This window comes from Zonotrichia albicollis, chromosome 6 (assembly GCF_047830755.1).
Source record: "Zonotrichia albicollis isolate bZonAlb1 chromosome 6, bZonAlb1.hap1, whole genome shotgun sequence".
Classification (NCBI taxonomy): Eukaryota; Metazoa; Chordata; class Aves; order Passeriformes; family Passerellidae; genus Zonotrichia; species Zonotrichia albicollis.
Genome location: NC_133824.1, coordinates 32,729,635 through 32,756,483, shown reverse-complemented (window position 1 = coordinate 32,756,483; position 26,849 = coordinate 32,729,635). Strand labels below are relative to the sequence as shown.

At 44.9% G+C, this 26,849-nt stretch overlaps 1 protein-coding gene across 3 annotated transcripts; it reads right to left on the bottom strand.

The window, feature by feature from the left end:
- Nucleotides 1–1,208: 1,208 nt before the first annotated feature.
- Nucleotides 1,209–21,799, bottom strand: SLC39A13 (solute carrier family 39 member 13). Of its 3 annotated transcripts, XM_074543163.1 has the most exons (11): nt 21,597–21,799; nt 16,953–17,051; nt 15,463–15,762; nt 14,915–15,028; nt 13,127–13,245; nt 11,726–11,869; nt 6,517–6,606; nt 5,932–5,982; nt 5,567–5,699; nt 5,333–5,432; nt 1,209–3,889 (listed from the first exon to the last, which is right to left on the bottom strand). In XM_074543163.1, exons 3-11 carry the CDS (start codon nt 15,728–15,730, stop codon nt 3,814–3,816), a joined length of 1,095 nt encoding a protein of 364 aa, XP_074399264.1. In that variant the 5' UTR covers nt 15,731–15,762; nt 16,953–17,051; nt 21,597–21,799; the 3' UTR covers nt 1,209–3,813. The 3 variants fall into 3 exon arrangements, with proteins under 3 accessions (XP_074399264.1, XP_074399263.1, XP_074399265.1); XM_074543162.1 differs by lacking the exon at nt 16,953–17,051 and having other exon boundaries at nt 21,597–21,798; XM_074543164.1 differs by lacking the exons at nt 16,953–17,051; nt 21,597–21,799 and adding an exon at nt 21,463–21,481.
- Between the last annotated feature and the right edge of the window lie 5,050 nt (nt 21,800–26,849).

The window sequence follows — 26,849 nt, the reverse complement described above, 5'->3', positions numbered from 1 at the left end:
GTCAAAAGAATTTTCTTACACATACCAGCTAAATTAGGTCTTCCATAGCAAGAATGAAAAATAATTTTCAAATACAATCACTGCTCTAGCTAACATGGAAAAATCCTTCAATTGTAATAGCTCTTTCCTGGAAAGATCCAATAGTCGCATTTCCTAAGTCTGCAATCCTATTATGTCACCTTACTCTCCATGTGAGCTGCTCTGGATACAGTTTCAAATGACAGGGACTTCAGCAACACCATCATCTTAGAAGGTTCCCATGAATTAAATAAACTGTAATTGTTCTACTTTCTGTGCTACTGCAATTGTGTCAGAGCCATCCTTCCCAGAGCCTGTGAAACAGATAGCTGATTAATTCATTATAATTTTGATTACTTTTGAGAAGGAAAAAGGGATGAGGGAGAAAGGCTCATAGCACAGTCCTAAGGGCAGGAATTCCAGCACAGCCCAAGAGTGCAGTGTAGTAAATCCAGGGACAGAGATTCCAAAATGTAGATCACTGGCAAAATCCACAGACTGTGACATTATGCCCTTGATCACCTACCTACTTTCATCTTCTTCCAGCTCTTGGGTTGTGGTTTTCCTTCCTTTTACGGAAGACTTTGGGTAAGAAGAGATATAAATGCACCATTTATAGCTGAAAATCTTCCAAATGAAGGGTGGCACAAGACATTTTCTGAACCCATGTTTTTGAAGGGTAGAGAATTTCCTCTTAGTCCTTTCAGGGCAATTGGAACACAAAACCTTTCATGATACCTGACATGGCAGGTATCCAGCTTATTGTTAACTGAAACCAGACAGGCCTTGAGGTTCTTTGATTTTAAAAAATAACTGATTACAGTCAAGTATGATTACAAAGCTCTCTGAACAGTAAAGTTACCATGCAAGCTTTCCCCTGAAAATATCTGATTATGCTTTTCAGGGAACTCAGAGCAGCACTCAAGAATTATGATTCTACCACACTGCTCCTGGACAAGAGTTCCATGGCAGCAGAGAGAAGAAACTGGAATAGAACTTTTTCTTTCAGCTGTGTAAGTCTGGGGAAAGTCTGACATTAACCCAGAGTCCAAACTGCTCTAGACTAACCCAGAGATATGTCTGTGTAATTCAAATGAAATTTAAATTGAATTTTTAAATCAAAGGAAAGTAGGAACTTAAAAAAAAACAACAACTAAACCAACAAAATAAAATAATCCAACAACACAAACCAACATGGAAAACCATTTATTTCATCTCTATTGTCTCCAAGCAGAGCAGACCAATACAGATGAAGGGAGAAAATGCATAAGAGCAGCTGAAAAAATAGAGCTAGAAAATACAATTCTCTCTGCATTTCCAAAAGTGACAAATGTGGTGGAGTGATGCTCCATTTCCTCCCAAGGCTCTCAATCCTCAGCCCCAGGGCTGACGCAGTAGAAATCTACTGAACCCCTCCCTCCCACAACCCCATGCTACCTCCTACCAGGGTATCTTCCCAAGAACCACAGACTATCCATGCCTGTGATAGCAGCCAAGAAAAACAGCTCAGAAATTCTTTGTTCAGTGTCATCCACTTCACATTCCTGAACGCTGAGTATAAAATCCTGACTGTGGTTTTCAGTCTTGGCAAGGCTCAGTGCTGATGCAACAACGCCAACTCATGGGCACTCACCTGGCAATGCCTCAACTTAAATGCCAGCCTTATTTTGGGAAAGGCATCTTGAGGAACAGCAGGCACAACTTTCTGTGCAAGCCTGCTTCCTCCAGAGCCCTGTTACAGGGTCTGCTTAGCTGCAGTCCCTGGGCAGAAGGAACCCCCAAAGGTAGAACCAGAGGGTTGGAAGACTCCTCCAGTCCCTGCAGGATAAGTGGATTAATCATCCTTCCAGGAAAGCAGAAAATGGATGCTACCTTCAGACCTCATGACAATTGAATGATGGAGTAGCTGGCACAGGAAGGCAACTTTGTAAAGAGGAATAAACAATTGCACTAAGCCTCCCTCCTTGCTGCAGTGAAACTAGTTACTAATATAAGTTCAGGGAAAGGAAAGCTGAACAAATTTCAGACAGCAGTTCCTGGGCAGACAGAACTGCAAGCATGAGCTCTCCAGCACTCACTGAAAAGTAGGACAGGAGCTGTCATAAAAAGAACTGTGTCAACAGTTCAGGAATCTCTTAGGAAGTAGTGCCTCTGCTGTGGGCAGTATACCTGCCTTGCTGCTCTGACCTTAACTGCCCTCTCAAGGCACAAGTTCTCTTGGTAAGGCCCTGGGCAGACTGGAGAGCTGTACTGCTTCACAAAAGCTGTTATAAGACTGAGCCAAGTTGCTGTAAATCACACTGTGGCACCTGTTTTGTGTTCAGTGACTCTGTTAGTTCAATTAGACCTGTTTTTAAACAAATTTAAGCAAAGCTGAGTTTTACAGAAGGGACAGTCCAGTAATAGGGCACATCTCTGCGGCATTAAAACATCCCTGTGGAATTATGGCCTGGTCAGCCCTATGAGCTGGGATGGAGGAAAGCACTAGAAATTTTATTAATTTTTATTGGTCTCAAATTGCCAAAGATTTTATCCCAGGCATCACATAACAGAAAACTCCTCTTAAAGCATACTTATTGTCACCCTTTCAAATCCCTTTCTCACCTTACTTAAAAATATTTTCACCAGCAGTTTCAACCTTCCCATCTAAAAGCTGTCAGTATTATTTCTTATTCATTCATCAACAGATGAACTCCACTGTGAGGTAAAAACCCCAGAAATAGGCTGCCATCTACAGCATGCTCCTAAATAGTGTACACTGAACAGAGGAAAAGCTAACCAAGAGTTATCAGCTGCTGACCAGGCTGTAGTGTTCAAGCACCTCTGCCATGACAGTCTAGGGGGACTGCAGCCTGCTGGGCAGGTCTAACATGCTACACCTCGAGAAAGCTCTGAGACACGGTATGGGGCAGATGGTGCATCAATCAGGTCTCGTGAGCAGGCTCACAAGCATGTTCAGCTAATGGTTATGAGGAGAGGGAGCTCAGTCACAGCAGCTACATGGCTTTCCCTTCAGACAGGAGTGAGCTGGTAGCTGGCAATTGAAGAAATATTTACTGATCATTTATCTGATAAACAGCTGGGCTGTGCTGGCTACTGGAGTGGTTAGGGCTGAGGCAAGTAATCTCCAAGCTGAGTCATTTAATTGTAGTGACCTACCCTAAAGCGCCACAAGCTTTTGGCTCAATTTCCATGTAAACAAAATAGACCAAAAGAGCTGGACTGCTGAGGCCAATACTACCTTTAGGAACAAGTGGTGTCAATGAACAGCTGGAGATCAAGTTGGAAAGGGTCTCTTCCCCTCTATCTCATAGCACCATCAATTTCTCATGGGTAGGGAGTTCTGGCTAAAGCTTTGTCATGCCTGTTCTGCCTCCAGCCCTTAAAGTGGTAAGAAAAATCCTTTATCTTCATCAGCTACAGGAATCACCTCTGCTGTTTTCACGCAAGAGCTTGGGAGGTGCAGTTCCATCAGAATGAACCAAATGAAACATCATTCACTCACAGTGGAGCAGTCATTCAGTTCGTTTCTGCCCAGTGTATCTTTTGCTCCATAAAAACCAACCAAACAAAAAAAAGAACAGAAGCCCTCATGTGTGGATTTTAGCAGAAGAGGGATAGGAGAGCCAGGGAATGAAGTCTTGCACAGCCAGACCTCTCTGTCACCCGCTTCTCATACTAGCAGCCAGATCTGCGCGCACACACGTGGGAAGTAACATTAGTGTTCCTTATTGCTTTGTAAAGCTCAGAGTCACTGTGGTGGCTCTGGGAGGCAGCATGAGGTCTGCGCAGAGGTCACTCGGTTGTGAGGGCGAGTAGCACCATGACTGTAATGCCCGTACACAGGAGCAGAATTTGCTGCAGGGAATTCCTGGGAAAGAAACAGCAAAATTAGAAGGAGCCATAAACCAATCCCCATAGGCAGCTGCACAAAGCTCTCCAATGATTTGTTGTTTGCCTTTTCAAATTTACTACGTGGAGAACACAGCAGCTGTATGAAGTCACTGACACAGATGAGAAGACCTTCCCAGTACCCCCAGCAAAGGAGTTGTCTATAAACCGGTATGGACTTGCTCCACTCAGCTGCAAGGCCCAGCTCCAGGCTTCCAAATCAATTCAAGCTGATTCAGTCATGCAGCTATTCAGATACATATTCATGGCCTTTCACTCACGAGGAAACCAGCACTTACACAGCATGTGCACAGACACTTTAGGGACCTCATCCAGCTAACAACTACAGTTACAGAAATAAAAAAAAAGCCAACAAATCTGGCCATTCTTTTAGCACTGTGTTGGGTTTATGTTGGATTGAAGTGACTGTGTACCTCCCACTTCTGCATATTCTGCCAACAACCTCTGCCAACACAAGAGGTTACCAACCCAAATTAGCATTTCTCCACAAAGTTCCTACCTCCTCAGAAAGAACTGTGGAGCTGGTTTTTTGAGCACTGTTTCAGTCATAACTAACTAGGTGAACCAAGGCATCTTATTTAAACTACTGAAGTTACTTGTCTTATTACAACTAAAATAGGAGGGAACATTCAGGAGCAGCTCTGAGAGGGCCTTTACTGTGGAACAGCTGGATTGGACCTGCTACAGACTTAATTAGACTGCAAGAAACTAAAATAATACACGAGGAATACCCAAATACATTGGAATATAGATACCAGTGCAGAAGAGAGATGTCTGAGGTGGAATACAATGACAGACTATGAAATGCTGAGTGATAAAGAGAAGCAAACTATTATTTTTCTACTCACACAGCAACACATTGAAACCTAATTAAAAAATTAATACATAAGAGTGTAGAAACCAAATAATAAGAAGCATCACTTAACAGTAGAGTCAAACTCTGCAAACTGCTGCCAAAAGGAGGTTGCAGAGGTGTGAATTAATGGAAAGGGTCAGAGAGAAAAGCATGGAAGGATAGATTCACATGTGGTTATCAGACACATATGCCTCTGTGGGGCCCTGGTTCAGACAGTCCCTACACCAGTATGTACGGAAGCTGAAAACAGACTGGGCAGTGGTGTCCTTACTGGACATGCTTCCCAGGAATTTGCTCTAGCTGGCCCTGCTGCATGCTGTGCCAGCACAATCTCTGGGACTCACCCAGGTGAAAGCTCTCATTTATAGAGGGTCTTTTTAGTCCCACAAATGCAATAGCTAGCAAGCAGTCTATTTTGATTACAGCCTTGTCCATAGGATTTGGGAAGCTGGCATTCACACACTTCCAGAAGAGGCACAGGGAAGGGTTACATCCCTGCCCCCTGGCAGCATGAATTGCTGCAGAAGAACAGGAGGGAGCACTTACCAAGGATTCTTTTCCTCCAGGAGATCAGGCACAACATTTACCAAGGCAATGTACAGAAATCCTCCAGAAGTGAAAGGGAGGATCCAAGCTACTGTTTCTCCTGCAGAAATACAGAAAGCTTCAGTTATTACTGAGACAGAGCCATGGGACACAACACAGAAGGGGAAGAAGATACAGAAGGATGAAAAGCACTGCCTCCTCTCCCATTTCTACAGAGGTCCCAGGGCACCTTACCTGCTCCTTTTGGTGACTGAGCACATATTGCAAAGCAGGCTCCTAGAATTCCCCCCAGAGCTGTGGAAAGCTGCATCTTGGCTGCACTCCAGCGGTCAAAGCCGGCCCGAAGTAGGATTGCGAAGTCTCCAACCTAAGAAAACCAAGAACTGACAGTTAATGAACTTGAATACCAAATTCCCAGTTACAAAGGTCATTCACAACAAGGCCAGTGCTTTAGGACTGTTCCTGGTTTTCAATGTTGTCAGTCTCCCCAGAGGGAGCAGCCTTCAAGAAGACAAGATATTAACCAGACCCAGAGCTCCTCTTAGTAGATGAAGCACAATGTAATCCCCCTCACATGGCAGGACACAAAGCCCTCTCACCTCATGTGGGATTTCATGCAGGAGAATGGCCATTGTGGTTAGGAACCCAACCTGCAGCAGAGAGAAATAGATTAGGAAACAATTCCAGTATTCTTGGATGAATCTCATCAGGTCCCATGCACTTACAGCTGGAGCAGCAGATACCCCATCAGTGCAGGGCTGACTGGGAGTTTATCATTCTCACAGTCATGGTGGTCCAGCTCAGGGAAATGGACCACCATAGTCCATCATCAGTGTTGAAGACAAAAGCAAAAATGCAATACACGTCTCTGCCTTGTCTATGTCCCAGTTTCTGAGGTAACCATCCTCATCATGTTATTTCTGGACTGTCTTTTGAGTCGATGAGGGTAGATGAGCTAATCCATCCCCTAATGCCAGTACAAATGACTAATGTGTCCCCAGTTCAAAGAAGGTCTGCATCAGAGGATCAGGACAGGGTTGGGCTTTACTGTAGCCTGCTTTTTCTCAGAAAATTCTAGCAAATAGGAAGGAACTCCTTCCATTTTTTTGGATGTTCTGCATGTTGTATCATACTTGAGACAAGACCTCTCCATTTCAATACACAGCTGGGGACAGAAACCTTACCTTTCTGCTAACCAGGAAGCTGGCTGCTACTGCCAGGCCATGTGTGAAGTTATCAATGGTGTTGGCCAGCAGATTGAGGTATCCACTAATCTGCAAAGAGAAGGAAGAGCCCTTGATAAAGGGAGAGATGTAAGAAGACAAAAAAACCAGCTTAGACAAGGGTGATTCAGTCACAATCAGATGGGAAGGACAGAGCACAATGCTTCTGCTGAAAATCTTGAACTATATCAGTGCTTCAGTAAAAACTAAATGTAATTTTTGGTTTTAGAGTAAAATAACTTTTAGGGCAGGCGAGTATTGTCTGAGATTAGAATAATTACTGTAACAAATGATGAAGAGCTCTAGAAACAGAAAAAGAAAGGAAAAAGAAGAAAGCCAAAATACAAGAATATATTTAATTCTAAGTTGAACCAATTTTAGGTAACACTGACTAATTTACACAGGTGACTGGCTTCAAATATGACTTGATCTTGTTTTCAAGTCATGTACTTAATATCCAACTGTTAAATATCTTCTCTTCAAAAGCTGGCAAGAACAATGCAACAGAACAAATGCTGCTGGAATTGCTTTCTATAACTAAATAAATCTTCCAACATTGTACCAAAAAAGTTCGTGCTTGTGGGTTTGCTTTCCCTTAACAAAGAATCAAAAGAGAAGATAGTGATGACAGTCACCAAAAAACCACCTACTAGAAGGCTGGATAGCATGTATCAGCATTTACATATAAACACATTTCTTAAAATTATAAGCATAAAGCAGCTGTCATCCTCACAAGTCCATCTCCAAGTTAAAATTCCCTATCATTCTAACTAGGGTCATCTCCTGACAAAATCTGAGTATTTGACCTAAAGTAATTTACAAGGGTACCACCCCAGCTCTTTAGTTCACAGGTTTTTGGGGTTTTTTTCCATCATATTTAACAAAAACTACTGCTTGTTGGTCCTGAGATGGCACTTCACTATATGGGACTTCAGTTTAAATAATTATCAAACCAGGAGTTAGCCCATGTATCAGGCCATGTCTGGACTGCAAGAACTCCAGACACAGGGCAGTATCCAGTGAGTGGAGACACTGTCTGGAAACTGTGAAACTCTTACTTCACCACAGCATCAGACGCCAAAGTTCAGCCAGACAACCTCGAGTGCTGATGGACTTCATTAGCTCCTTTTGGTCTTGTGCTCTTCCCTGTTTCTACCAGCTCTGCTTGGGGTATCTTGCTGTCATTTGTATGCCACAACTCAGGAGCCCTCTGTCAAATCTCTCTCTCCAAAGCACCACCTCTCTGCAGGGCATTTTTACTGCCATCTTGGGGCACCGTTGTAGCCTCTAAATTTTTTTAAGTGCACTCATGATTAAGTGCAAAAACTAAGAATTAAGCAAAGCCTACCCCACTTTTAAGTAATAAGCAAAGTAACATCTCCACAATGAATGCAAAAAAGATCCCTGCATGCTTTTATAAAAAAGGAAACCCAAATAAATGCATGCACGCAGACACAAAAATGGAACAGTTTTACTTCTCATTCTTCATGCTCTCATTCCTAGACAGCCAAATATGACTAAAATTCTCCTTTTCATGTTTTTTTACGTGATGGCGTTTTCCCCACAGGATAATAATAATTATTCACAGAAGTTTTACACAAAAATGCTTTCCCATATCACTGTATAGAGGAAAAAATAGGCTTCATGATTAAAACATTACGACTTTTTGTTGTCAGTGGCTTGGGCAAAAGCTGTCACTGAAAGAAGCAAAGCTTTGGAGTGCTCAGAAATAAATTGGGTTGATTTGACAGTTATGAGCCTCTGACATTTACATTCTGCGAATCCCTAATAGGATGTTCTCGTTGCTCATAAAGAGCACAGCCAGATGAAGTGTTTATATTCATGCTTCAGAATTAATGTCACTCTGTAATAAAACATACTTCCACAAATCAACCAGGACCCCATGTATCACAGGGAGAAAGAAAGAATAAGCAAGGCAAAAGTAGTGTACACAATGTTTTTACCTGTTGAGGGAATAAGGCTGCAATGAGGGACAGAACTGATCTATGTCTGCATGCAAAGGAAACCTCCCATCTGCCATTTTCAAGCTAGGACAAATTCTAGCAGCAGCTAAAAAGCAGAAGTTCTAATATATATATGTGGACAACAGTCAACTCACTACAACTTACTGATAATCAAGTCTTGAAGGGTAACTTTGTTCATTTCAATAGTATCTTTCCCTTTTTGTTTACTGAAGGAACAGGTGTTTCTGAGTGAACAGAAGAACCGAAATTTTGTCATGCTATGAATTTCACTCCTTCCTTCATGAGTAACTGCTCTGCTCACTCCCAGCACCACCACTTCCCTGCAGGGGCCCTGCCCAGCACACATGGTGTGGCACCCCTGTCCCCAGCTGCAGCTTTCAACAGGGCATCTCTTTGCCTTCCCCCTCTACTGTCACTGATTTTTATGGAACTTGCAGAAATCTGATCACCCTCAAGATTCCTGACCTCCTGAACACAAGGAAAATTAATTATGGGTTCAAAAGTTATTGAAAATGAAGGGAAGAACAGATGGACAGACAGATGGAATGACTGCTTATGTTGTTGCCTAAGGAAACAGGCTAACAACGCAGGAGTATCTTGGTAGGTTTGATAATTTCCACCCTACCAGGAAGACTATTAAAATATTCAGATTAAAAGATCAGAAGATAAAAAGTTAAAACTACACCCATTAAGACTTAAGTTTCTAATTCATGCAAATCAACAACCATCTGTAAAATTGAACAGATGTGTCAGGATTTTAAAGCTAGAAGGTTGCCTAAACCTTCCATATAACACAACTGAAAGAACTTAATTTAATTTGTGCACAAATTTCATTGTTTCTTAGGCTATCATGTACTCTGTAGAGAGCAGCTTAAACCACAGCTTGCAGCTCACAAGTGACAAAAAATCTGCTATCTCTAAGGCAAGCTGGTCCACTAGCAAGCTACCCTCAGTTAGAGAGTTGTCTCTAAGTTCTAGACTACTACTGTTTGCTATAGCTGTAACTATTCAAATTTAGCCATTCCTCTACGGGCATTTGTATACTCTAAATCACCCTTGATCTGCCATGACTACAGAGCTAAACTAAAGAAAGCCACTTATCATGTACTGCAAACTTAAAATATTATTTCATCTCTTTCTGGGCTCCTTTACAAATTATTAGTAGTATTTTGGGTACTTGGAACAGCACTACTGGAAAAAGCCAGATAGCTGTTTCACTACTGATATACAGAAAGAGGAACTCTCCCCTCTCCTCTTACATATTATTTCCTACTCACCCATCCTTCTGGCTGTAGCACCATGAGGGAAGAATGTGTTCAGAAAATTTCCTAATGTAATCCTCACGTGTTTTTCCAATGCATTGACTAACTAGAAACTATCTCTATCTTGTAAATAGGATCTGAGGTCTCCTTCTTAATCTGTTCCTTATAATTGCATGTATCAAAACCTGTTAAAAATTCAGCACTTTTTTCTGATGAAGTTACTCAGTTTAGCTGCTATCACTGACTTCATGCAGTCACAATGTGCCATTTATGTAACGCAGTACCTGCAAATGCGAAGATATACTATTTTTATAAATAATAACTTGGAAAAATAATAACCTAAACAGATTTGAGGGAGGCTGCATTAAACCAGCTCTTTTTGATAACATCGAATAACAGATTTTTAATACAGCTAGTATTAGCAAAGTTGATTAGAATGGGGGAGAAAGTTGTGTTTTGTATACATTTGTCATGACCTTTATTAAACAACTTTATGCCTGAATAAGAGGCAGGAAAAATGTCTGGTTGATAAGAATGCATTTATCTTACATAAGTCATATCAATTAGCATTAATTACATTATTATTTTTTATATTAGGACCACACCCTGAGCAGTTGTATCACCTATCTGTGTTTCATTTCTACATGAAATCAGTAGTCTATAGTTCCTTATATAAACCCTTCCAAAATTAGGGCACAATGTTTCATAACCCAGTAATACTGGTGTCTTCACTACTACCACCTCTAGAAACAACCACGTGGCACCTTACAGTGTTATGTACAAATTACATGAATGTGACAGATGTCAAAAATACTCAGTGACCTCAGCATAACTTTCATGTTCTGTAAAGTTCTGTAAAACATTTCATATAAAGTTATAGCAAAACAAATTTAAAATAGAAAGACTGAAGAGCCTCTGCCTGACCACATATCCAGCTTTGAACTAGTTCATGAAGCACACTTTCTGTCCATAGTTACTCTCATACAATCTTGCACATTTTTATGGGCTTTCAAACTCAAATTGCAGGTCCTCCTTCACCAAAGTGGTTGTTTACTCTCTCTCTCTTGTAATGCTCACCCAAAAAAGGGTTTTCCACAGTACAAAGATAGTAACATGGAACAGGAAGCAAAGCCAATGTAGAGGTTTTCCACTTCCCCATGGTGCAGGACTCTTCCTCCACCTCCAGTGCTATGAGCCTGCTGATCTCCCTTATCCCAGCACTACAGGCTGCCTGTCTGCATGCCAAGCTGATCCAAGAAGTTAATTTAGGAGAGAAATAGACCAGGGGGGGGAGGTGGGTGTGTGGGTGTAGACAAGCAAATTCTTTGCCTGTTTAGCTCCTTGAATAGGCTCACTGTGAGGTCAGATGAGATCCAGTGCAAAGGAAGCAATGGGAAATACAAGTTTGGAGACAGAAGTGGACAAGAAGTCCTTTTTGGCAGCAGGCAAACTGATAATCTGAGAAATGGAACTTTTAAATTTTACACTGGTTAGCTTCAACACACTTCCTAAAGGTGTCAAAACACTTCCAAAAGGTGCCTTAAAAGGAAGAGTGCATCTCAGAATCGGTACAATCCAGGCAGTGGAGAACAGAGAAATCATGATGCAAAAAACTAAGCAAATAAAGACATATTAACTATAAAATATAGAGTAATAAAACATGAAATTCTGTATTTTGGTAACAGAATTCAGCCAAAATGCACATCATCACACTTGTGCCTTTATAATATTGATTTTTCCTCTTCCATATAAGCTGCAGTGCAGATTTTCTCCAAGTCTGCTATTTCTTCCCTGCTGTGACCAGGACACACATTGACAGAGTAAAAGTAAGCACAACTCAAATGCTGAGTTCCCCACTCAAGCACAGTCTTTCCACAGACCATTCCTGACTAAGAAGTGAAGGTGAGTTTGTGTGCCTCTTACCTTGATTCTGTTGTTTTTTGGACCAGACTGGAGAGAAGAGCCATTACACTGAGCTCGTGCTCTTTGGGACTGACAGGACCCCTTGGGCAGGGGGCAGCCGCTTCCATTGGGAATCTTTCCACATGGTGCTTTGGAATCACAGTCCTAAATTAGGGAAAACAAACTTGTCACTGATTTTTTTTCAGTGATGAATGAGCATGAATCAGGATCAGAAAACCAGCCTTCACCCTTAATCCTTTTGTCCTTACAATGTGACTCAGCAGGTTTGACACCCCAGTTTAATAACAAGTGCCAGAAATGAGACAGATTCAGAGACCATTGTGACATCTGCCCTGAAAGATAACAAGAGCTAACACCTCTCAGTCCTCAAGAGAAATAGAAAGGGGAGGAAGTGGAGTCACAGTCCCTTGGCATGAGCCAAGTTCCACTAGAAAGATAAGGGAGTGAGCCAGCCTGTGCCTCCTGATAGCAGCCGCTGCCCAGAGAAATACAACTCCACTTGGGCAGGAGATGGGGAAGAGTCTTGCTCTCCCCAGTGCATCGGAACAATTAAATCTACAAAATTATTCTATAGCTGGGATCATCACCTTCCAAACAACAAAATATTTATCTAGGATTTCAGCCTCTCTCTAAATGAGAAGATGAAGTTCCTTTCGGGCATTGAAGTCTCACATTGAGTCAAAGTTCACACATAATTGCTCTTATGTAGTGCCTGACCTACAGGCTCACCTCTCAAAAGTCATGGCACAGCAAGGACTGAACAGTCTAAAGGAGCTGAAACTAGCAGTTGTGGAGATCTCTGAAGACTAGGTATTCTCCTCTGTCCTGGAATTATCCTCTGCTACCTCATCTACATCTCCCCTTTGCAGCTGGGTGACTCCTTTGAACTTAGGATTACCTGGCCAGTCACAAATTCCTTCTACTACAAAAAGTCACCCAAACAAACACCTGGTCCCGGACATAACCAAGAAGAAACATCTTCAAGAAGGCTGGCCTTTGTCCTGATTGATGACCCAGAAAGAGAATGAGTCACGATGGGTCCATGGAACATGCATCAGCAAACTGTCACCCCTCAAGGCTTACTTGAGCAAAAGTCTGATTTGCAGAGTGCTACAGCTCCCAGCCCCCACAGAACAGGAGCTCTCTTTTACACTTACCACATAAAGAACAAAACCAAACCAGAAGTGAGAAATCTCAGTTAAAACCACAAAACAAAAGCCTGAAGAAGAAATCTACTCCTACGGACCAGTGGCAAAGAAGTGGCAAAAATCTCCCAAAGGGCAATGACAAGGTACTCACAGCTACAGGATAATTCCTGACACTGTCAGATAGGGCAGATGAGGTATTTAGTACAGAGCTTCAAATATAAGAGTACTCCCCTGTCTTAGGCTGCTAACTTACCACACCAGGATACTCCTCCTCTTTCTCTAGGAAGATCTTCTCTAGCACCAGGAAGGTCAGAAAACCAATGATCACCCAGAGACCCAGAAGCTTCTGCTGCTGAAAGCTCTGCCCTTCTCCTGAAGGACAAAAGAGAAATCTTCATGTCTCTATTACATACATAGCTCTTCACACATTTCCAAGACAAAAAAAAAAAAAAAAAAAAAAAAAAGACAGTGGAAAAACTCCCTGCGAGGTAGGAGGAGTAAACACATCTCAAAACAGATTAGTTTAACTTGCCCATTCTTGATCTAACAGATCTCATAATCTCGAGACCCTCAGAGTGAGAGCTACCATCCCTTTTTCCACATCAGCTCAACCCAGAATATTTCCTGACAACACTGGGAATTTCCCTGAGCTCCAGAGGCAAGTGAATATTACATCAACAAAAATCCAGCAGCTGTACCTACTGAGAAGCAAGCCCTGACATGAATTCTGCCATTAGTGGAGTTAGAAACTCACCTTCCCCTTTCTGCCACACCTTAGCAAGTTATTAAGCCCAAAGCTACAAACTTTCTTTTCAATTACAGCCAAGCATGTGAGATAATAATCCATTCAGTCTCACTGCCAGAACTGGAAACTGCATTGCAATGGAAGAACAGAACAATTCTGTACCAGGACTTACATGGGTCAAGGAAACCTTTACACTTCAGGACAGCCTGGCAGAAGCAAACAAACTTGAGCAGAAAGACAGAGTAATTTGGGAACTACTGTAGAAAGGGTGAAAAAAAGTACGGGAGGTTTTGCTACTGCTGTTATGAAGAAGAGCACTAAAGACCTGGTAGATTTGAAACCCCAGGACATAGGTGCAAGAAAGTCTGGGAAACCCAGGGCATCATCTTCCCTCTCTCACATTTTCACCAGGAAAATGACTTCTTGGTTTCTCATCAGGTGGGATGCAGCAGCACTTGCCTTCTATGATATCAATTTGCTGAAGCAGACAGCAAACACTATAGGTTTCAGCAGACAAACATTATAGGTTTCAGCATCCCTGGCTATTTGAGGGATGAAGGAGCTACACTGATCCCAAAAGGTCTATACCAACTCAGTGTTTAGTTTGCTGGCAAACACAACTTTCTGTCACCTCCATTTTCTTCTTCCTCCCCTGCCTCATCCTCCAATCTTAATGGTGGCACTGTAGTCAATGTTCCATGATTTGTCATGGAGCAAAGACTGCAACACATGAGCTCCCATAAATCAAAGCATCCAACAGAGGGATGGGCCCCAGTTAGTGCGAAGAAAGAGGTTCTAGGAGTAACACTGTCATAGGGACAGATTTGTAAAAAAGGTGCACCCAATCCCCAACTAAGATGGTGAACATGTTCATGTACCAGACCACATACACAACCATAACCTCCCATCAGCTTAAAGAAGCATTCCCTTTCCTTACAGAAGGAACAAAGGAAAATCAACAGAGACTTACAGGAGTCCAAGACATGATAGGAAAAGTCAATAAACAAGAAAACCATTCTAAGGTACTAAACATAAAGAAACCATGGCAAATTGAGGAAGCCTCTAATTTCAAAGTCTTTGGAGGATTGCTGAATACAAAAATGAAGTATTACACGTTTGGTTTTTTATTCTCACATCATTCCCTAGGCATTTGCTTTTATATATTACTTGAAAAAGGATACCAGCCTGGACCAGTTTTTGGGCTGACCCAGACTGGCTGGTCTTGGGCTTTCAAGGCAGAACAGACTCAAAACAGGCACAGCACAAGCTGCTTCCAGGCACATAAGGCTCTCATACCTGTTGTTGCACTGCATGTGTAGGCCCAGGCTTCAGGAAGCAGGTGGAGAAACACATTTCCCAGCAGTCCACCAATTGCAAAACTCAACAACTGCTTCAAACGCTGTGACCCAGCTAAAAAAAAAAAAGAAACAAGAAGAAAAAACCTGATCACTACTCAGCTAGGAACCAAGACATCTCCAGCTGAGATTTTGCACGAAGAAACCCAAACTGGAAGCATCTGCAAAGCAAGCTTTTGAAAGAGAGAGCACAAACCAAATGGAGTGCAAGAAAAAGCCCTGACAGCACTTGGTTGGGACAGTAGCGTGTGGGTCCTGAACCAAGCAGAATGGAAAACAGTACTCTTTGTACAAGCTCCATCCAGGGCTTACATTTGTCAAAGGACTCCCTTTCAAATTCACAGGTTCATTAAATTCATTAAAGCACCAAACCCAGACTTTTTATTTTAGAGAACAACATTTCTGTGACAAGGTCCTGTTCACCACTGCGCTGCTGTCACATCCCAGGACATCTGGCTTCAGAAAGGCCAACGCAGCTGGCAGATTCACCTTCGGAGCGCAGCGCAGCTCCCGTCTCAAGGGGGATCACCAGCAAGGGGAAGACCCCACTCAGCCCCACCATGAAGGAACCGATGAGGGAGCAGATCCAAGCATCCAGCCGCTCGCTGCTCAACAGGTGTCCCCAAGACTCTGCCTCCTTGTCACACACAGAACCAGAAGTGGCAGCAACATGACTCCTCGGGAGCTGCTGAGCTTCACAGGCCGCGATCAGGAACAAGGAGAGCGTCCCATCAAATAGGAGTTTTTGTTTTGTCATTGCTGAGTGGTCTCAGCCAGGCTGGCCTATCTCTGAAAAGATAAGGGGAAAGAAGACATGAAAACATGTTCAACCCTCTGTTCCACCATCCCAGAGGAAAAGCCTTGGCCACACCACACCCTCCCTTCAGTGTCTTAGCACAGGTAGGAATACCCATGAGGAACACCTGAAACTCTTCTTCATTTAAACACAGCACTAAAGGGCAGAGAGGCTGTTTGTCAATGGGGCATGAAACTGAGACATCTGGGGAAAGCATCAGGCTTTCACTATTTCCCTTCAGATGGGCTGGACAAGGAATCCAAGTACCCTTGTTCCTGCCCTTCAGTATCCCAAGGCTTCAGCAAAAGGTATTGACCAGAGATGCTACCAGGTAAGCCTTCTCTTTGGCATGGAACAGCACCCCTGCAACAAATTAGGATGCAAGACTGGCAACATAACAGAGATCTGTAAACTCATGAGTGGTGAAAAGATGGGGAACAGAATAGATTATTCACCATCTCATCAGACACAAGTGCATAACCATCCATATTGAGCCAGTGAGGGTCAGCTTCAAAATAAACAAATATGACCCTTCACCAGTAGGTAAGTTGTGAGATAGTGCTTCTCCAAAAATGATGAAAAATTTTACATGCACTCATCTAAAGACAGGACAAGAACTAGAAAGACAAATCTATTTATTGTTAAGGGTTAAACAGATCACATTAGACTCAGAAATTCCCCGATATGAGAGGAGTGGGAGAATGGAAGTGTTCTTGAAAAATACCACATCTACTTGTCCTGATTTTATCCTTTTGTAGAAGGATACTGGATTAGATGGTCTCTTAGTCAAAATCAGCACAGCTGTTAATAAGAGCTCTGCAGTCACACGAAAACTGGAGAAGAGGGCATGTTAGAAGAAAAAAATAAATATAATTACAGTCATTGACAAAGAGGGAAAGAAAGCAAATGATGTAAAGGCGGAAGTACAAATGTTCCTTCAATCTCCAGAAGAAAAAGTGAAATGTGACAAGCAAAAATAATTTGGAAATGGGAGGAAAGGGTGGGTTAGAAAAAGACAGACCTAACTAATGTTCACAAAACAGCGCGAGAGATAAAAACAGCATTCACCCAAAAGCATGTAAGAAACCAGTCTAATCTCTGAAGCATCAGTGACCATCTTTGAAAATTTACAGGAGTATGGGAAGGCCACAAGAAGGCTGGAGAAGCATCATGCCTCACCTACCTTTATAAAAGCAAAAAAAAAGGTGGGAGAAGTTACACACCAGTAACTTCAATCCTCTGAAGGACTCTTGATCAAATTAAATGATCAGTTGGTAGTTACCTATAAGATAAGAAATTGATAAAGATATCAAAGCATTAAGTAACAGCCAGATAGAAAGGAACCTGAAACTCTCAAGATGAAATTCAGGATGCTGGAGTCAATTTAAGGCTGTGGATAAAAAGGGCAGTGTTGCCCCTTGTCCCCCCCTCCTTCCCGAAGCATCACCTCTCCATGCTCACACCAGACTCCACCAGTGAGTGGCATCAGAACAAATTGAGCAGGAAAAACTGCTTTTTTGAACTCATGGCCCATTGCCAATTTCAGTCCCTGAACAAAAACACTGCAGGAGGAAGGCCAAGCTGCAATCAAAAGCAATCAAAAAGAAATTAAGGGACAGGGTCCCATGGCTTCTCTGAAGGAGCACACCAATCTCCAAGCACAGTGACCATCTGGAGCAGGAATGCAAGGAGGAATCAGTGAAGACACAGACTTGGCTAGTTGAGCAAGGACCACTAAAGCTATCACTTTTCTCTTACAACAAAACAAACTAAAATCCCTCAACACAGCAAGTTCAAACCAGCTCAGGATTTTAGGGCATCTTATTGCAGTGTTTTGATCTGGCTGCAGGAACCCCACACTTACCTACAACCTACTATCAAATTTCAGTAAGGATCAGTAAAAAACAGTACACTAAGGGCTGGGGAGGCAGGTGTGAAATCAAATGCAAATGACAGAACAGTAATTGCAACATGACACAAAGAAAAAGCACACACTGATTGAGAAATTAATTCCAAGCCAGCAGGCTTATGTTGCTACAAAAAGGGTAAAAGTTATCCTGGGACATAGTAGGAGTCACACTGTGGGTGTCACACAGGTGAGTGAGTCTTTAGCCAACAGATCACATCCAGCCCCACATACTCTTCCTCATAAAACACATGCAAAAATCTGAGACACTGCAGTGGAAAGAAACAAAAACTAGAGTAGAGAGAGCATGACCTGGAAAAACAACCAAAGGACCTGGGTGTGTTTAGTCTTAAAAAGATAACACCAAAGGAACAGAACAGCCTGCATACATTAAATCACAAGAAAGGGGGAAAGTACTCAACTATTCATCCACATCAGTTCAAATGGTAAACAAGATTAGCCTGAAGATGAAGAAACAAATATATATAGTACCAAACTGGGGATATACTGAAACTGGTTATCTAGGATGCAGAATTTCCAGCACTAATTTTTGTTTGGGTTTTTTTGTTTGGGTTTTTTTTTTGTTTGGCTTTTTCATTTTGATTTTGAGAAAAAGAAACAGCTGATGCAGATGCCATTTCATTGCAAAGATTAGATCCCTTCTTTGAAGTCCTTCAGGCCTCCAGCCCTTCCAACCCTGCAGTGGGCCTGATGGATGTCCTCATCTTTTATGATTGGATTAGACCTATAAAATGACTGAGAACTTGTGAGGAATACACCAAAAATAAATCAGAATTTATACAACTGTACATGCCTATGAAGAAGCAACACACACACACAGAGCTCAGCAATGATGGGAAGCAGCACAAATCTCTTCTGTAACATTTCACAGCTTTTGAAAAACAATCTGGAAAAGTAAACACTGCAACTGATTCAACAGGTCGATTTCTTGCATTTCATTCTCCACACTCACAACCCACAAAAGCCCCAAGGGACACCTGAAAGGGTCTCAGCGACTGAGATGCAGTAGCACACAGGACAAAGGTTATGTCCAGGACTCTGAAAAAGGTTTGCATACTTGGCTTCATGTTGTTCTTCCAGCCTCAAAAGGGATCAGATTCCTCAAAAAGGGGATGGTGGTAGAAAACAAATGGGTATAAAGCGTAGAAAACTGATTCCCCTAACTCACATTATAGTGTTGGTTCAACTTTCTGTGGTCCACAGGTCTTTATTCTGCTGTTACTCACGTGAAGAAAAAGCAGCACATTTCTTTATTCCTGTGCATCCAGATCATCATTACATCATGCCTCAGGAACAACCCCATATCTCATGCAATAAATTCCTTATGTTTATAAAACATCTATGAGAAACTTAGTGTATTGATCAGGACACACCTGAACTGCTCTTTGTGTCCAGCTAATTGTTTAGAGCATATTCTCAGCATTTCCTTATTCCTAACACATCATAACCACTTGCTAAAAAAAAAAAAAAAAAAGCAGCACTTTTTATGTCTACAAGCTTCTCGCTTCTCCATCTCATTAGAACATTAGCAAAGTCTCTAAATTCAAACATTCAAACTGGTTACCCCAATGGCAAGTATTTAAGAGGAAGAAAATAAGCAGTGAAGATGTAGTCATAGGAAAAAAATTGCTCTAGAGGAAAGTAGTACCTTGTCAAAACAGTTGCAAAGGGTGGAGGAAGTCTATATCTACCCTTAATTTTAGACAACAACATCTGTTTTAGGAACCCAGTCAGAGAATGTCTTGAGAAATATCTAGAGAAAGCACTGCAGGCTCTCAGAGACATCCATGGTCACAAGGCAGAGACACAAACAGGTTTAGAGATGTGTTTTCTCAAGTAGGGTTTATCACATACTTAAGAGCATGTAACTCTAGGAGAAAAATAGCCAGCAGGTCATTTATGTATCAGGTTTGACAATGCTCTGTCTGGGACCACAGCTCCCAGCTGTGCCTGATTCACAGCCTGGTGACCATGACCACGGGCAGCACCCTCCAGAGCACCACGTATCTGAGCATTCAGGTCTGCTCAGCTCATCCTGCAACAGCCTCAGGACTGGAATAACCATTAGGTTTTCCCAGCCCAGAATGAACAAGTGAATGAGAATTTGCCATTTACATGCTCCTGAGCAGGGGCAGAGGAAGCTGCACACCAAGCCAGGAGATCCATGAGGCTCCCAGGGCCTCCCCTACCTCACAGTGCTTACTGAACTCTGAGGCAGGCAGTGACTGAGAAAACATGGACAAAATTAAAATGCCAAGGCAAAAACCTACTGGAAAAGAGAAAATGAAACACTGACACGATGACCATGCTTCTATCTATTACTCTCTTCCTCAACATTCTCCTTTCTCAGACCACACAAATTCTTCTCTCAGGGCAGTTGCTCACTGCCACATAATAACACTACAGATGTTGAAAGGAAAAAAAATTAAAAGAAAATGCTTTTCTTACCAGCGTTTTCCCTGGAAGCCAGTTGCCTGGTATTACAGTTGCAAAAGAGCATGGAATGGAAAAAAGTTTTTTTTCCAGGGAGGAAGCATAATTTTCAGCCAAAAAAACTCTGCATGAGCCACCTCCCTCCATTAGCCCCGTGGAGAGTTTTGAATTCCTCCTGGAAACCCTGACCTCGGCAGAAGCACAAAAGGTCTCCAGTACTCCCTGAGCACTCTCTTCTCTCTGAATCACTGCCCATCTCTAAGGAATGCACTGCTCTGGTAGGACCCTTCCCTTTTGCCCCATCCCTCTCATAAAAAACCACTCTGCACAGACTAGACTCACATTTCTGCAAATGACAGCGTGCGCAGCTAAAAGTTGGGGATGCACAGGATTACAAACAATGGGTCGGAGATCAGAAGAGATTACAGACCCGAGGCAAACATACGAGCTGGCAAGGAAGGCATTTAAAACCGACTGAACACTAACGGAGTTCGGGAGACTGCGACTCCTTCCCCATTCTGCATCCTTTCATCCCTAGGATGAGAGGGAAGTTTGCGGACCAGACAATGGCCTTCATTCCCCCTGGGCTAGCTGGGACGCGTCTCCTCCCAGCCCGTTCTCCGTGCAGCCCGAAGCACAGGCCGGGCAGACCGGCCCGCTCCCGCTGCCCTCGCCCCGCCCGGGCCGGGCTCCGGCCCCGCTCTCACCGCAGGGATTGACGCGGCGGGCCCGCTCGTGTCCCCGTGTGTCTGTCACATCGCGGCGGACGGGACACACAGCGCGGGTTTTCCATTAGAGGAACGCTGAGCGACGCAAAGCGAGAGGTGCTTGCCGCAGGGCGAAATTAATAATGAGCGCTGCTCCCGCACCTTTCTGGAGCGGCACACTGGCTGCGGTCCGGGGTCCCTGTGCAGACCCGGCCCCCCCGCTCCGCGCGCCCCGCGGGGCAGCCCCCGCGCCGAGACCTTCCCGCGGCATCGGCTGCCGGAGGAGGGACTTCCAAAACTTTCTCGGCTGCGTCCCGCGGGGACGGCGATCGCAGCCCCGGGCACGTCCGCAGCGGCAGCCGCCCGGCGCCGCTCCCCCGAGGAGCTGCGGCAAAGGCGGGTGCGAGGCGGGACGCGGCCCCGGGAGCCCGGGGCAGCCGCGGCCCCGGAGCGGGCGGCGCGCAGCCCACGGTCCCGCCGGGCCGGGGCACCTCTGCCGGCAGCAGCGGCCCCGCCAGGCGCTCCCCACCACGTCTTTCCCAAAGTTGTCCCTCGCTCGGCCGGGCCGGACCCCTCCAGAGCCGGGCTCGGCTGCGCTGCGTGTGGCGCTGCCCGTCCCCGCTCACCCCGTCCCGCCGGCCGAGGCTGAGCCGCGCTGCCGCACCCGGCCCCGCCGTCCCCCCTCGCACCGCAGCAGCGGCCGGCCTGTCCCGGCCACCCCCGCCCCCGGCTGCGCCCCCGGGCCGCCCGCCGCAGTTACCGTGCGCCACCGCCGCCGTGCCCCGGGCCGCCGCTGCCATCCAGCCGCGGCTCGGCGTGGGCCTGCCCCGCCCGGCGGCCCCTCGGCTCCGCCTCCGCCGGCCGGCCACGTCGGTCCCGGCCTCCTCGGCTCCAGCGCCGCCGCCCCGCCGGGCAACCGCTGCCGCTGCCGCCGTGCTGTGCTTCCGGCCGCGCCGCTGTGTCCGGCCGGGCCGGCGGGGCGGGAGCGGGAGCGGGGCTGCCCACGGGCACGGCCGAACAAAGCGCGGGGAACGGCCCTCGCGGCGCGGTCACGGTGCGCTGTTCGTGCACATCGCCGGCGCGGGCTGCGGGGACACGGGTGCTGTGCGAGACCCCGACTTCTGGAACGTGCTTGCTGAGATTTATTTTTTCTTTATTTTTCAATCTCCCTAAATGGATTATAAATTCTTTGGGCTGCAGATGTCTAGAGACAAGCACAGTGTGAAACCGGGGTTTGAGCAGAACTTCTGGAAGTTGTTAAAGCAGAAGAAGATGTGGCTGAGGACTGAGCCTCGAAATGCTTTTGAAAGATACAATGACTTTTAAACAAATTTGCTTCCTCCTCACAGGTTCACTGCAACCTTCACGATAATTTGTGAACCACCAGAGCTGCTTAAGCACTGGTGCCCTGTTAGTGGTGAAGGTTACCCACTGTTCTTGCAGAGATTTCCAGAAACTGCGTGTGCTTAGGAAACTAGGTCAGAAGAGAATAAAGATTTATCTTTATACAAGCCAAGCTAGGTTGGACGTGTGTTGTTTCCAATGCAGACACTTTCCAGAATGTACTGATATACCTTTAAGTTCCATCTCCTGCCATTTTCCCTGAGACACAGAACTTGATTCTCGTTCCAGATTTCAGAATGAATCCTATTTCCCAAGAAGGCAGTGCTGATGTTGGTGCTTCTCGCTACGGTTTCGCCCGATCTCATTACATCACACCAATGTCATGCCCTGGAGCAGGAGTTAGGAATTAAGTCAGCCGCAGTCGCCTGCAATGGTTTTGCGGCTCTTCCTGCATTCGTGTAAGAGCAGCACAGTCCCACAGGCTGCTGCGCTGTGAATGCAGTTAGAGATAAGTTGTATCTTTCCTACTTACAAGCAGAATGTTTATATAGGAAGCTGAATTCTGAAAGCAAACTTTTAAGATATTCTGCATTTTGCTCTCAAATTGTACAATTTATAGGTTTTGAGTTTCACAGCTGCCTTCCAACTGCTATCCTCAGCCTTCCTGAGCCTTGCTCCAGTGACACAGTTCTCTGTGCTGATGGATCATAGCTGTTATTATTGCAGTTACAACAGGCACCCCCTCAGGTAAACCAAACCACACAGAGAATTTCAACTATTGCAAGCAGTAGGGGTACCATGGTCTCAGTGAAATGAGTGGGAGTTTGCTTTTGACTCCAGTGATGCAGGAATTCACTCCAAGACTCTCTGTTTTTATGACATCCTGCTGTAAGTCAGCACAGGAAGTATTCTGGATTAAATGTTCGCTCTGTACCTCATGTCATCAGGTGTCAGCTGCTGTGCATCAAATGGAGCTTTTACACTGTTGGTGGCTGTGCAGTGAAATTTTCAGTGACAGTCTAGAGATCCATATGAAAATATTAGGGATCTGGGACCTTCTCCTGACTCCCCCAATCCACAGAATCACTTCAATATCATTTATCTGAAAATTACTTTTAAGTTTCTGTATTCTCTACTGAATTATTTCCCCAGCTGAGGGTAAAAAAAACCCAACAGATCACTTTCAAAGGTAGACTAGCAAAACAGTCACTATATATTCAGTTCTCTTTGACTTGTAACTGATGCTCTTGCCTCCCTAATGTCCTTACCTGAGTGTCTCCAATGCTTACCCTTATTTACAACCTCTGTAGTCTTCTTGTATCATTCTTGCAGGAGTGGGACAATGATGGAACTGAGGGAGCTTTCCAGAAGAGAGTTAAAAACAAAAAAAGCAAACCCATTACAGTTCAGTGGCACCATGAAGGCAGAGACATGGGATACACCTCATGCACAACCCCAAAAGGCTGCTATGCTGCGCATCCACAAAAGGCAAGAGATAGCAGTGGAGCACGGGACGTACATTGGTTACTGAAAAATTAAGTCACTCAAAAGTATTAGTCAATTAATGACAAATGCTACATACACATCTATTATATATAGTACTATTATTATTATTATTATTATTACTATTATCTTTTAAAGTTCTACATTAATTGATAAAGGAGTATATTATTAGCTGCGCCACCCATATGAAAACTCCGTTTACAGTATTTCGGCTGAAAAAAACCCAAAAAGGTTAATAGCTATAAAAGGAAGCGCGGAGAATCAGTTTTTCCCGCTGTCCCGGCCGGTTCCCGGGAAGTGCTGCCCGCAGCCCGGGAGCGCACCGAGCCCCGCGGCTGCAGTGGCGCGGGGGCCCCGCGCGGCGGCGCTGCCCGCCCGCCCAACGGCGCCGCCGGGAGGCGCGGGCCGGGCCCGGAGCGGCCTCGGGGGGCGCGGGGAAACCCGCCCGCAGGAAAGCGGGTGTGGCCCAGTGGGTGGGAGCCCGTCTGTGGGACACGAGCAGCTGCCGCTGTGTGAGGCGCCTGAACTCCGTGTGGAGCTCAGGGCACCTGCCCGGCGCCGCGGTTGGCCCTGGGCGCGGCACCGGCCCCGGCAGTGCCCGGCGGGTGCGGGGCGCGGGTACCGCCGGTGGCCTGTACCCACGAACGCGCCGCGTTGTGCTGGCAGGACACGAACAGCCCGAGCTCAGGGATGGTGTTACCCTCCCCCGGTCACTCCGGCGCCATGGGAGGCTTTCCTTTAGCCAGGCACAGCCTCGAGTGTCTCAGAAACCGTGGCAGGCTTCTGCTCTGGCTGAGGGACGGGACCCTGCAGAGGAGCCTGGCTCCCTGGCCACTGGAGGGGAGTCTGCACCTTCCCCAGAAAGACATTTTGACAGCTGAATATCCACCACAAAACTTCCTAATAAAGGGGTCAGAGTGGCTTAGTAAATTCATGCTTCCTCACACCTAGTAGTACTCTCTATGCCCTGTCCTCAGGACCTTCTAAAACATACTTTTTCTTCTGGTAGAGTAAGAAGCTCACTTTTGTAAAAGGGTGGGGCCTGAGCACTGCCCTGAAACTGCACTTGCTACAGAGAAAAGTACCAGAGCCCCAGCAAAATCTCTGGAGAGACCACATCAAAACATCTCTGGAAGGCCTGCATGTGTAGGACTTGATGTGAAGCACTGACAGAGGGCATGGGCAAGCTGAGAAACAGGGCCAGACCACGAATTTAAGCATTTAAAAGGACAGGGCAGAAAGATTTTTAAATTTCCCTATAAAGGTGGTCAGACACTGGAAGAGATGTCCAAGGTTTCTGTGCTATCTCTTGAAGATTTTCAGCAGTTCAGCTGGTCCCGACCTTGAGCAACTTGATCTACTTGTGAAGCTTTGAGCAGGAGACTGGCCAAAACGAGCTTCTAGAGGTCCTTGTCAACCTAATGTTTTCTATGATCCTGTGATTCAGAAAACAAACAGTATCGAGGGTTAAGTGAATCAGAGGGAGCCCTCAAAGTACGTGAAAGGAGCTGTCAGACCCCAGCGGAGGCATTTTTGCCCACTGTTTGGTGGGGCCAAAGGCAGTAACACTGTTGCCTGGAAGTCCTGCTCTGACTCATCCCAGGAGACATTTCTGCAAGGCACGGCAGAAAAGGAGAAGTGACTGCTGAGCCCTGAAAGGGGGTGGGGAGGGGAGCTGGCCCCATGGAAGCTCAGAACAGGGAATTTTAGCCTTACTCATCATATTATTTTTGTATTTGGGTTTTCAGATGTAAAGCTCAGTATTTCTGTCAGCATATTAACTCTGTGTGCACCTCAAGTTTGTCCACTCGTTTCAGTGACTCCTTCTGTGCCTGATTCCATGCACAGACACACAACTTCCAGCTGGGAGCTCAGTCTGACTACCCTTTACTGGTGTTTGTAAGGACTAATTGAGCTGCCTGGTCAGTGCTGTTTAATCTGGGCAGAACTCAGTGCCATTCTGGAGGAAGAAGAAAAAAGATGGGCCTGGTCTGGGAAAGAGAAAGCCAGAAAGCACGTTAGGGCAAATGAGTGAAATTTGGCAGATGAGAAAAATGTGGCAGATGAGAAAACATGAACAATAGACAATTTTCAAAAGTTAGAATGGAGATTCATGCTGATTTACTTCATCTTGACAAGTGTAAGCAAGAAATATAAGGGAAATCTATGGAATCATGGAAAACAAGCAGTGCTGGAAGGTCTAGCAGAATCTTAACCTCTAGCAGAAGACCAGCATGTGTTTGTTCCTCACGAGAGTTTCAGAGTTAAATAGTGATGTCACAATACTATCCCACCAAACTGGGTATGTGTTTTGTGTTTGATACAGAGACATTTTTATCTTAGCTCTATATGTAGTTAATGCTGGGTTCTGACCATGAAAGAAGGTTTCCTTATGTTTTTCAGTGCTCGTAATGAAAAACCTGATTCCTATATTCCTAACCTAGCACATCTTCATGTCTCCAGGGTCGAGACCCAGCTCTGGTTCCTGCCCTTCAGCTGGCAGAGGACAGGCCACAGTTGTGTATGCATGTTTCAGTATCAGTGCTGCAGGCGTACACATACTTCACAAGCAACATTCACACTTGCAGGCTCTGCACAGCGTGTGATCTACATCCCTCCCTAGTGAGGACCGTGTTCTGAACGCTGGTGCCAAGATTCACACTCTCAGCTACTGCGAGCAGTGAGGCCTGTGCTGTCACTCAGAGCTCCTGACTGTAAGTGGAGGAGCCATCACTTGGCAGAGCTTTAAGAGCAGCGGTTGTAAGGCTTGGTGTGAAGAGAAGGTTTAAGTATCAGGCCTCTGTAATGAAGGGGTTGGTTGTAATGAAGGATCTCCAAAGCTACTGCTATGGTTCAGAACAATGCCTACCTCAAGCTAGCAGAGACAGAATTACATTTCCCAGCTTCTTAAATTCAAGAGGATCCATTATTAGCATTGACCACTCAAAATTTAAGTGCAGTTATTGCAGCCTAGACTAATTTTCTTCTAATGAGGAAGTCACAACAGTGTAGAGGTCAGGGGTTTACAGTGTCCTTCCAGACTCTTGAAGAATCTATGCTGTCTCCATTTGGGTAAAACACAGAACTGCTCAGGTTTGCAGACTGCTATGAGTAGCTCTGTAAGAAGACCAAGGAGAACATCTCCTGCTGTGTTTCAGTCTGACAT